At 48.3% G+C, this 12,449-nt stretch overlaps 1 protein-coding gene across 1 annotated transcript in view; it reads right to left on the reverse strand.

Moving 5' to 3' along the window:
- LOC100074208 (prolyl endopeptidase) overlaps nt 1-12,449 on the reverse strand; it is a 53,595-nt gene that overhangs the window by 22,406 nt on the left and 18,740 nt on the right. The window contains exons 7-10 of the mRNA XM_029047327.1: nt 11,370-11,475; nt 9,972-10,163; nt 7,744-7,941; nt 7,029-7,132 (exon numbers count right to left, since the gene is read on the reverse strand). Coding sequence (XP_028903160.1) covers nt 7,029-7,132; nt 7,744-7,941; nt 9,972-10,163; nt 11,370-11,475 — 600 coding nt within the window. The remainder of the gene's footprint in view (nt 1-7,028; nt 7,133-7,743; nt 7,942-9,971; nt 10,164-11,369; nt 11,476-12,449) is intronic.

Here is a 12,449-nt window from a genome sequence, read left to right on the forward strand (position 1 = left end):
TGGTCTAACTTGGCTCAGGGCTCACGAAAAATCAAAACCTGCTACAGCTACCATTCGATGCCATTGTGACTCAGAAAAGGCATTAGTGCCAGATCAAAAGGCAAACAATTTATGCTACAGCTTGTGCTGTTGCCAGTCTGAATACAAGCTATCAAGACTAATAACATTAAAATGGCTAAGCAATGTGCCTTCCAAAGAATGCAAAATTGGAGATGGAAATCAATTTCTTTTTGGATATTCAGCTCCTAGATTTTCATGAACAAGGATGAACCCTAGAAGGGGTGGCACGGAAACATTCTGTCTGTCTGGAAACCCAGCTGGTTTTTCCTCTACCACATTTCCTGGATCTACCCCTTCCTCTCCCCACCCTTGTGGTCACCAACTTGACTGGTCCAAGTCTTTGTCACCTCACAGCTGGATTACTGCATCCTCCTCACTGGGCTCCTAGCCTCCAACTTCTTCCCTCACCAATCTCTCCTACTCTCTGGAACTAGGCCCCAGTTCACATCCTCTACTCTTCCCAATCAATTCCAAGCTATCCTTGTGCACCTTACTCACTTCTCCCAATGCCGATCCAGGCATTCCTCATGCCCTTCCCTCTGCTGGAGCTTCCTCCCCAACAAATGGCCAGCCCAGGTCCCTGCTTACCTGCAAGGCCTAAAAACCTATTTTTGAAGGCTCCTCCAATGAGCACCTGCCCCCATCCAATCCCTTAACAGGTCTTCCCACCATCCAATCTCATTAGCAACATAGCCTAATGGAAAGACCCCAAGCTTAGGACTCAGAAGACCTGGACTCTAATCCCGGTTCTGCTATTTGTCTGTTGTGAGACCTTGGCCAAACTGCTTAACTTCCCTGTGTCTCAGTTCCCTCATCTCCTCCAGCCTAATTAGAAGGTGAGCCATATGTGGGACCTGATTATCATGTATCTACCCCAGAGCTTAGTTTAATGCTTGGCACATAGTAAGCACTTAATAAATACAATTATTAACACTGATTTGTGCTTATCAACCACTCAGTGGTATTTTACTGAGCATTTACTGCATGCAGAGCACTGAACTGAGAGCTAGGGAATGGACAAGAGAGCCAGTAGAAATTATTCCTATCCTCAAGGAGGTTAGTCATATTGTTACTCCATTCATTCATGGCTTACCTTGATTTCTAATAGGGACATGTGAATTTATACTCTTATTCTTATTGTACGTATTCAATTTATGCCTCTCTCTCGCACGGGTGGTAGCACCTTGAGGGTTAGGGATTTTTACTCTACACTCAGCTCTGCCATGAGGCAGTGTAGCTTAGTGGATAGGGCATGGACCTGGGAGTCAGGAGGAGCTAGGTTCTAACCCGGCTCTGCCACATGTCTGCTGCGTGACCTTGAGCAAATCACTTAACTTCTCTGGGCCTCAGTTACCTCATTTGGAAAATGAGGATTAGGAGTGTGAACCTCATGTGAGACAGAGACTGTGTACAACCTGATTAACCTCTATCTAGCCCAGCACTTAGTACTTGGCACCATAGTAAGTGCTCAATAAGTGTCATATTATCATCATCATTATTATTATTATTAAGCAGGTTTCCACCACATATTCCATCATTAGGGATAGAGGTGGATTTGACAAAGCGAGCTGATCGGGATGTTATCGACGTAGGGTTGGGAGAAATGGTCTGCCTGTTGGAGCCAGGGAGCATGCAACAAATATCGTTGATAATGACGATGATGGAATGGCACTTAGATTTCTGCAGGTCCTGGCATATGGCTGTTTGGTGAGAAAGTAGTAGCTGACTTCAGCTAACTCCAACAGCTGCTGCATTCTGCCAACTGATAAACTTGCAGTCAACTACACATGGCAATCATTAGTGACATGCCATCTACTGCGACCATATGTTTTCCCAAATGTACACCACCACCCTCAAATAGAAATGTAAAGCAATGGAGTTCATTCATTATTTTGATATCACTGATCTTAGCTCCGGCTCTCACAATTGCTAACTAATAGCACCCTTGGCAAGGCTATTTTGTCTTCAATTCTGTTTGATCATGTTGCAAGGACATAGCATAAATCAGTCCCCCGAGAATAAACGACACCTTATACCCTAAATACAGTTGAGCAATATGTTTATAAGGAAGAAGCCTTTAGTCAGACTTGGAGAAAGATTTTAGCAAGACTCTATTTCTCAGACTTTTCCACTGGCAAAAGAGTCCTGCATCAAAGATAATCTAGTTTGACCCTAGCCTGGTCCTTCCTTGGGGAAAATCTGGAATCTAGTCTAATGTTCTCTTCAGAACCACACTTCCAGTTCCTGGAGTTTGCAAGAGAAGAGGAGTGACCTAGTGGATGGAGCACAGGCCTAGGAGTCAAGAAAACCTGGGTTCTAATGCCAGCGCTGCCACTTGTCCACTTGTCTGCTATGTGTTCTTAGATAAATCTCAGTTAATTTTGTCTGTAAAATGGGGATTAAGACTGAGCGCCCCATGTGGGACATGGACTGTGACTAACTTGATAAGCTTGTTTCTACCCCTGCACTCAGTACAGTGCCTTACACATAGTTAGTGTTTAACAAACATCATAAAAAATAATGAGAGAAGTGGGGACTTTTAAACACCCAAGCCCTTCTGACTAGCTCCCTAACTTCTGTCTGGATTTATTGTAGTACTATTCTCCCCTCCTACCCGTCCCCCAAAAACCCTCTGAAATCTCCACCCAGGCAGGAGGGCCAGTGCCCAAGGGGCAAGTGAAGAATGGGAAAAGGGGGACCCCTCCAGCCTCACCTTGGGAACAGCTGACCCCCGACCACCTGATGATCCAGTTTTTGTTATCCTGCTCTCTCTCAGATCCTATATTAAATTCAACCGTCATCCTATGGATTTCTCTTATGATGACAGCAGTCTACTAGTCAAGAAATGGTAATGTAGAGAAGCAACATGGGGTAGTGGATACACATAGGCCTGGGAATCAGTAGGTCATGGGTTAATAATAATAATAATGTTGGTATTTGTTAAGCGCTTACTATGTGCCGAGCACTGTTCTAAGCGCTGGGGTAATAATAATAATAATAATGTTGGTATTTGTTAAGCGCTTACTATGTGCCGAGCACTGTTCTAAGCGCTGGGGTAGACACAAGGAAATCAGGTTGTCCCACGTGGGGCTCACAGTCTTAATCCCCATTTTACAGATGAGGTAACTGAGGCACAGAGAAGTTAAGTGACTTGCCCACAGTCACACAGCTGACAAGTGGCGGAGCCGGGATTCGAACTCATGACCTCCGACTCCAAAGCCCGTGCTCTTTCCACTGGGCCACGCTGCTTCTCAGGGAATCAGGTTGCCCCACGTGGGGCTCACAGTCTTAATCCCCATTTTACAGATGAGGGAACTGAGGCCCAGAGAAGTTGAGTGACTTGCCCACGGTCACACAGCCGACAAGTGGCAGAGCTGGGATTCGAACTCATGAGCCCTGACTCCAAAGCCCATGCTCTTTCCACTGAGCCATGCTGCTTCTCCATTAGGGGTTCTAATTCGACTCTGACACTTGTCTGCTGTGTGACCTTGGACGAGTTACTTAACTTCTCTGGGCCTCAGTTACCTCATCTGTAAAATAGGGATAGAGACTGTAAGTCCCATGTGGGACAGGGACTGTGTCCAATCCGATTTGCTTGTATCCACCCCAGCACTTAGTACACTGGCTGGCACACAGTAAGACCCTTAACCAAGTACCACAATTATTATTAATGTGAGCCCATTCTCTGAGCTCTTGCCTCCCATGTTAAGCTGCTTGTGGTCTGGGGTTATTGGTGACCAGGTCTTTCCTAAACCACTGTGAAGAACTGACAGTTCACTATCCCCCACCGTGTCAAACCCACAGCCAGGAGTGGGGCTAACTGCTGGACCACCCAAGAACCACCTAGGACCTTCCACAAAGGACCTTCCACACACCCAGTGGAAAGCTCACTGAGGGCAGGGAATGTCACTGTTTATTGTTCTATTGTACATTCCCAAGTGCTTAGTACAGTGCTCTGCACACAGAAGTGCTCAGTAAATGCAACTGAATGAATGAATAAATAATTCCTAAAAAATAGCTGGCCTACATGGGCAGGGAAGGCCACATCGGCTCCTGAAGCAACTGTCTGCCTGGTCACAGTGCTAACGCACAGGACGCAGTGTTGGCCCTGTACTGTGGTCACTTTGGCTGTGGATGGATGTTTACATATTTGCTTATTCATCTTTTTGTTAGCAATTTCTGCATTTCTTACTGCTGTCCCTGCAGGTACCCAAAGGGTCTGGTTTCCTCCTAGTCAGCAAATAGAGACCTCCTCGAGACCAGGCCAGGGAACATGTATTTAGTGCTGGGGTAGGTAACGAGAATCAAGTTGGACACGTTCTTGTCCCATATTGGGTCCCAGCCTAAGGGAGAGGGTAAACAGGCCTTTCATCCCCTTATTACAGATGACGGAAGTGAGGCCCAGAAGTTAAGTGGCTTGCCCAAAGTTGAGGCTAGTGCCAGGCCAGACAGTCCTGCCCCTGCTTAATGCGCACCAGGGGCCAGCATCTTGGGTTCCTTGTAGCAAAAGGGCTCTGCCTCAGCCTCATGGGCACTTTGTCATTGTTCAGCCCCATCGACACTCCTTCCACTGCCTCAGGGAGTACACCTGGGCAGAACCAACACCGGAGAACCAGCACCGGATGGGACAACAGATCCTCTTTCTCTGTGGCTGGCCAATAGTAGGCCAATTCCAGGGTCACTCCACCAGACAATCCACTTTCCCAAAAGTCAGGGACTAAACAACGAACACCTCCCCCATTATCGTGGACTGTCTGGAGCTATTTTGGCCCCATGGGTATCTAAAGAATGGCACAGGGATCTGAACAATGTGCTTTCTGATGGCAGAGACAACCTCATAATCTGGTGGTGCCAGCACAACCTGGTGAATTGTGAGATAGGACAGAAACCTGTTTCTCCACGAGTACGTGTCCCCTGTGAAATGCAAACATCAGGGAGGATGTGAGAGCTTGGCTGACATGCCAATGCGATAAGACTCACCATGGCACTTTGGAGCTGTTTGAGCTATTTTTGCAGTAATCAGCTCCAAAATCTAATTTCTAATGATGAGCTGGAGATCACTGTCAAAAACATCTCCCTAATAAGCCCCAACTACTGGTGCACACTGCCCAGCCGCTCTTTGGTTTGAAGACTCTGTGGTTGACAGGGAGACCGAATCCATGGTAGGAATGTGATGTTGAGAATTCCTTGCATCCTGGGTCTACGAAAATGTCATCTTGCACCATTACCTTTTGAGTAAGTGTGGCTCACACATCAGGAGTGAGAGGGGAAAGATGTGTCCTATCACCAGCAGGGCCTATGCTGGAGCTGTATCTGTGGCTGTGGGGCTAGGCTGCACCGAGCCGTCCGCACTCTCTGACCAGTGCAGTCTGCTGCCATCAGAGAATGGCAGTAGACCCCGCTGTGGAAGGGTCACCCCCAAACTGGGTGAGGTGTCACTGAGGACCCTCACAGTGCCTTAGTGAGAGTGGGGAAATTGGGGGGAGGTGGTCTTTCCTATTTTCTGTCGAAGACCAGGTGAAAAGCAAAATAACACAAAGAACAACGGCCATAAAAGAAAAGTGCAGCTGTCCGCCACACGACCAGACAGCGCAGAGCTGACAAATGGCAGAAGCCACAATACAAAGTTATCAGATCAGACCCAGAACTTCACCTGCTGCAGAAGTTGACTATGAAGCTGTCACCTTGCCAAGGGTCTTCCACTTAAAATCTCACCAGGCCCTACTGGTACAGCCTCCATCAATGCTCAGAGAACCAACACGCCGTCCATTTAGTACAGTGCTCTGTACACAGTAAGCGCTCAATAAATATAACTGACTTCCACATGGGCCAGTAGGCGCTCTGAGAGCCTCAAACTGTCCTGAGCCAGGAAGCAAGCTGCATGCTCTACTAACCTGAAGAGTCTCCTCATCTTAACACTCTTTCTCAATTATGCACAGAATGCTTGTGTCTCATGCAAATTAATGGCAAAGGATGCTCAGGGAAGGAATAGGCAATTTAAGGGCTGGAGATGAGGTCTTAAAAAAGAGCCCAGTGTGAAAGTCTATTCCAACACATCTCTTTTAAAGGCTTCCAGTTTTCTCCCTTCCCATACTAATCGAATCAAGCACATTTCTTCTTAAAGAGACCCTCCAGCTCTACCAGAGCACAGCGACAGCATCCTGGGAGCAGTGTAAAGCACGAGAAGCAGAGTGGCCAAGTGTACAGAGCATGGGCCTGGGAGTCAGAAAGAACTGGGTTTTGCCACTTGTCTGCTGGGTGACCTTGGGCAAGTCACTTCATTTCTCTGGGCTTTGGTTACCTCACCTGTATAATGGAGATTAAGACTGTGAGTCCTATGTGGGACAGGGATTGTATCTGACCCTATTCTATTGTATCTACCCCAGTGTTCAGTAGAGTGCCTGGCACATAATAAAAGCTTGACAAATACTACAAGTATTGTTATTATTATTGGAAAACCTGCACCATTGCATTCGCCCGCTCTGAGGCCGGTACACATGTGCATGTGTGCGCTCAGACAGTTCCTTCGACTTTGCGGCTGGCCAAGCCCAGACAGCCCCATGCTGCCCAAGCCCAGACAGCCCCATGCTGCCCAATGAAGTTTCCCTGATTCTCTGGCTGCCAGTGTTCCAGCTAACACATGAAGCAAAAACCCACGATCAAGAAGAGCTGAGAGTGTTTTCTCATCCTGAGTGGTGGCTCCTGCACAGAAGTGGTTCAGTGGCTCTTGTGTTTTCATGGCAGGTTCCTGGCCTCCCTGTGAGGCAGGCCCGGAAGCTAGGTGGGCACACAGAGTCTCTGATTTCCATTTTTAAACTCAAGAGGAAGGCCCAGCAGGTCCGGGGCCTGGCCCACGTAGCCACTCTCTTGCCCTTTGGTTTGGGACTCGCCACTAACCCAAGGCTACGGGCCAGGAAGGGTACCCCGGGCAGCAGGAACTAGGCCGGTCTACACCCCGACTGGGCTACCTGCACTGTCTGGAAATCGGAGGCGTTGATCCCCTTCACAGTCACCTCTCGGAAAACCGTTGGCTCCAGTTCTTCCTTGGTGAGGTCGCAGTGGTAGATGGTGCCTATTGACAACAGGAATAATCATCATGATTATCACGACAGGGTCAACAACTATCAGACTTTCTGTCCAATTCTGTTATTTTCCCACCAGTGACCTCACTTTGTTCTCCCTGCCGGGGTGGTTGGTGGGGGAATGCAAGGATCTCCCTTTCCCTCCCAGCATTTTACAGAAGGGGAAGACAGGGCCTTTGGAAATGAATTTGACTTGATGGCCTCATGGAAGGCCGTTCGATCCTGGCCAACATGCCCTCGTGGTGGACCATGACCAGTGGGTTGTTTAACCCCTTTGCTGTTGGCTGGGAGCTTTTCCCCATGGGAGACATCCCCCGCCATAGCCAGGTTCCAGTCGCCAAACCCTAACTCTCGTCCCCCTGGAGTCCTGAAGCAGGGCCCCCAGCCCTGTAGAGAAACAGACTCCAAGTCCAGGTTCCAACGGGCCAGTGCCCCACCCCTCACCCCCCAACTCACTATCACTTGTATTTCCTCGAGCGAGCGGGAACACTCCCCATGGCTAGCCTTGGTTTCCATCCCAGCACGCCAGCCCCCATGAAGCAATGCTTGCAGTCCATCTTCCTTGGGCACATAGCCCCCCCATCCTCCCGCCCCCACCTACCTGGAGAGAGGAATGACGTGAACTGATAAAAGATCTCTGTGTCCTTCTTCTGGCCGCTATAGCCCACGATGCTGCCCACCTCCAGGGAGAAGGTCTTGAGGAGAGAACCGCTTGCCAGGTCATGCAGCTGCAGGACATTCTTCACGTCATGGAGGTAGCACAAGACAAGGAAATTGGACCTGACACAAGCTACCCATTCTGGAAAGAAACCACAGAGAACAAAACCTAAATGAAATGCAGGGGGCCAGCTGCCTGAAAACTTAGTGCTCCCTACAAAATGCCCAACTTACTGAAGGAAGTAACCATGAGTGTTAGGAGAATAGGGCTTAATGTTCCAAGCTGGCTTGTAGCTTGAATATTTTACGTCCACCGAACACCAGTCTGGACTGTGATTCCCATGGGCTTAATTATCAGTCAGCAAGGACAGTCAACTGAAATGATTTCTATTGTTATTCACTGGCTTTCAAAACACATGTGCTGGACACAAACAGTATTATCCAACTGGATAAAACATATTTAAAAGCCAAGGATGGGGGGAGATGAGGAGGGTTGGAAGAGAAATGCTACCTAGCAGCCTTTCACATGTCCCCATGCCATTTCCCATTCCTCCCAATGTCTCTTATTGGGCCCAGAAAGGTCCAAATAGAACAGCCCCCTTCACTTAAAGGATGCCACTGAAGAGAACCTTGAAGTCACAGACACCACACACAATGGAAGAAGTTGTGGTTAGGCCTTGGGGCACCACACGAATGAGAACAGAAAGATGAACCCCCATGTAAGCAGCACCTGTAAGCTGGTGACTCTGCTCCCATTTTGGTTTTCAATAGAAAACTCAACAGTCAACTGATAAGTATTAACAAACCAACACCTTTGGGATTTAAAGATGGGAGCAAATCCTTTGGGGCCACACACCCATACCCACACACACACCCCACCCCGGTTCTTTACTGTAGGTCAGTTGCCCTTAAAGGGACTCCACTGTCATCACCAAAAGGGAGCGAGTTGGATGGGGAAGGCAGATGAGTTTTTGGTCCAGGGAAAACAAATCACCATGTTGGTTGGCCACTTCCCCCATGGACAACAAACCTGCTCCCAGCCAACAGGGGCTCCAGGATTTTTCCTGTGGCCCTTTGAGAGGATGGCGCCGCTCACCAGCCCTAACCCCGTGCCTTCACGATCAATAGGCAGAAGGGTTGCGAGGTGAGCCTGAAAAAGGATTCAACCTTCTGCCTCTAACATGTATGAGACTTGCCTTCCAGTCTTTCCCATGTCCTGTTCACCCCACCACTGAACACTGATGCTGATGCCAGCTTGCCACATGGACTTCTGAGAAAACTCTGGTCCTCCCTTTCCTCCATTTTTGCCTTTCCCCACTGTTCAACCAAAATACAAACCCAGCAAACCCTGAGCCCAAATAAGCGCCCTGAGCTTGGCACAACACTACCGACAATGAGCCCAGGCCAGATGCGTTTCAAGGAAAGGAGCTGCACTTGCAATCGTTTCTTAGAGACGAAGGAAAACCCACTCTCCTTAACACCTGCAATTCAAATCCCCATCGAGAGCCTAGTAAGTCTGCTCCATCCGCACACCCAAATGCAATTAACATTGGGCATGGGATGGGAAACCTTCCCGGTATATGGTTTCCGGACCCAGAGCCCAGTACCAAATCCTTAGCCATGAAAACCAGCAGAGACTCTGACCAATGTGATCAATACACGGAGACAGCCAGTCTCCTCTCACACACACACTCTTGGCTATATGAAGTCTCACTGGACCACTCCCCCAGCATCCCTGCCCACCTAAAATCAAATTCTGTTTCCTACAGAGCTTCCAGGCAAAGAATTATTGACTGACTTCTTCCCTAATTTTGTCCTTTCCAGTTTAAATGGGCAAATTATTAAAGCCACGTGGCCTGACAGCAAGCTATTTCTCTAGGAGAGCCTGATCTTCAGGGCCGAAAGCTTCCAATTTAATTGATCACTGCCTAATAGTATTTTAATTTATTCACTGCTACTCCTCGGTTGTCTCACAGAGCCCTGCCCACTGCCTTTTCATTTCTGTGGGTCGTTGCAATCTGGTGTCATACTGATTAGAGAACTGCGGGTTGCTTTGGTGAGATTGGATTTCTTTCTCAATTGAAGACGTCAACAGTCTACTATTTGGAACTGAGGCCAACCTCACGTGACTCTTGGGAAGACTCACTCTGCCCGAGGGGTTCAGAACCTTACCCAAAACATCTTTCTCATGCTCGGGGATGAGCACCTTCCATTTGGATTCATCAGGATCATCAAAGTCGATGGTGATGAGACGATAGTTGGGAGCATGAAGGTTGGTCTTGAATGTGAACAACGTCCCTTCGTTTGTCACATAGCTATATTCTCCATCAAAGTTGTCTATCAGCTTTACCCACTTCAAAATGCCTGGGGAGGAAGAGGAAGCATGCTCAGGAGACTTGAGGTTTTGAACAACAGTGAAACTTCCACCAACCCTCCAAAACCCAGAGGCACCAACTTTTCACTTTGCGTATGCGGGGCAAAAAGGCAGAGGGCAGAGATTTTCAGGAGAAAGGGGCCTGGGAGGACTTCAGAGAACCCAAGAGGCCAGGAAGCTGCCACTTTGGGTCTTTTCAGCCCTGGATGGAAACTTTCAGGTTCAATCAGAAAGCTGGGGTGGGCAAGGCTGCTGGGAGTTCCTGCTCGGTCTGTCGCCCCCATCATCCCCAGGGTGCAGGCACCTGTTGTTAAAAGCTGCACTCACATCACAAGTCAGGTTCTGAAGGACAGGGGTCATTCAGGGTGAAGATTAGGTGCAGTCGACTAGCTAAACGACTGAGAAACACATACACGCTACCAAGAAGGGGCAGAGATAAAGGCAGAAAATGGTTTAGACTGAGATGAATTAAGACGCTGGCTGAAAACAAGGGGCATAAGCTACTCTGGTCAAGTGGCAAGAGTCCAGGACTAGGAGTCAGGAGACCTGGGTTCTAATCCCAGTTCCGCCACTTGTTGCTGAGTGATCTTGGGCAAGTCTCTTTAATTTATCTTGGCCTCAGTTTCTTCGCTTGTAAAATGGGGATTAAATAACCATTCTCCCTCCCATTTTGACTGTGAGCCCCTTTTGAGAGGGGGTTGTGTCCTGCCTACTGACCTTGTATTCAATCAATCATATTTATTGAGTGCTGTGTGCAGAGCACTGTACTGAACGCTTGGCAAGTACAATTCGGCAATGGATAGAGACAATCCCTACCCAACAACGGGCTCACAGTCTAGCACAACTCCAATGCTTGGCACAAAGGAAGCGCTAAACAAACACCAACAAAAGGAACAACACTCACATGGGTAAACACACAAAATGCAACCAGACTTTGAATCCAAACAACAGCCTTACACCCACCATCACTGAGGTAGGTGGGACAGAGGTTCTTTGTAGGAGTGGGGGAAGGTGGGGAGGAATGAAAGTCTGGGAGCAGGGAGGGGAAAATGGGCGAGGGGGCTCAGTGAGATTCAAGTCATGAGCTTTTTCCAACCCCTTTCTGGGCCTTGGGGAGCCATAACTAAAGTAGTGACAGGAATGGCTCATCCCCATCCAAGCCTGGATGTCTTTTCTTGTGTCTGTTTCCAACTCACCCGTTATCCCATTGGGTTCCTGCTGCAGATCGCAGTACCACAGTCTGTTCACTGGGTCGCACCCTTGGCGGATGGACAGCAAGACATAGCGGCCATCACTGGACATCTGCAAGGAGACAGAGGGCAAGCAGAGCACATCATTTCACACAATCTCTGACAGAACTTGCCAACTGGTAACAAGTGAGGGAAGGCAAATCTAAGTGCAGGAATCGTGCTTTCTACCTCTACTGCAGTCTCCCAAGCGCTTAGCACAGTGCTCCAAGCACAACAGGCACCCAGTAGACACCACCCATTGGTTGATTTTCCCCAGTTACCTAAAGCCAGGAGTCACACCCATCCAAATTCTCCTGATTCGTGGAGAAAAGCTGCCAGGCTGACCCATCCTCTGGGCAAAAGGAATTTTTAAAAGCACACCCAGGGTTGAATTTATGCAGAAAGGAGCTGTGAGAGGGGAGGGGAAACTGAACCAAAGAGAGAAGAATTGGTTACAAGCACAACAGAGCTACAAACAGCCAACCACACGCAACCCCCTGCTCTCTCCTCCCTTAGACTGTGAGATTCAAATGGGACAGGGACTGGGTCCAAGCTGAGTCTCTTGTATCTGCTCTAGCATAGCACAGTGCTTGGCACCTTGTAATTGTTTGCCAACTACCTCAATTATTATTATCATTAGCTAAATCACAGAAACTCAACAGCACATCAGAACAGCAAGAACTCTAGTCCTGAGCACACTGGTTTATCAAATCTCATGTAATAATAATAACGGTATTTGTTAAGCACTTACAGTGTCAAGGACTGTACTAAGCACTGAGGTGGACACAAGCAAAGCAGGTTGGACAAAGTCCCTGTCCTGCATAGGGCTCAGTGCCTTAATCCTCATTTTACAGATGAGGTAACTGAGGCACAGAGAAGTGAAATGACTTGCTCAATGCCACATAGCAGACAAGTGGTGGAGCCGGGATTAGAACCCATGACCTTCTGACTCCCAGGGTTAGAAAATATCCACTATTTTCTCTTTGGATGCAGATTGACTGACAAGCTGCTTTTCAGTTTTGCTCATCTTTCACTTTTTCTGGGGGC

The sequence above is a fragment of the Ornithorhynchus anatinus genome, chromosome 19 (assembly GCF_004115215.2).
Source record: "Ornithorhynchus anatinus isolate Pmale09 chromosome 19, mOrnAna1.pri.v4, whole genome shotgun sequence".
NCBI lineage: Eukaryota > Metazoa > Chordata > Mammalia > Monotremata > Ornithorhynchidae > Ornithorhynchus > Ornithorhynchus anatinus.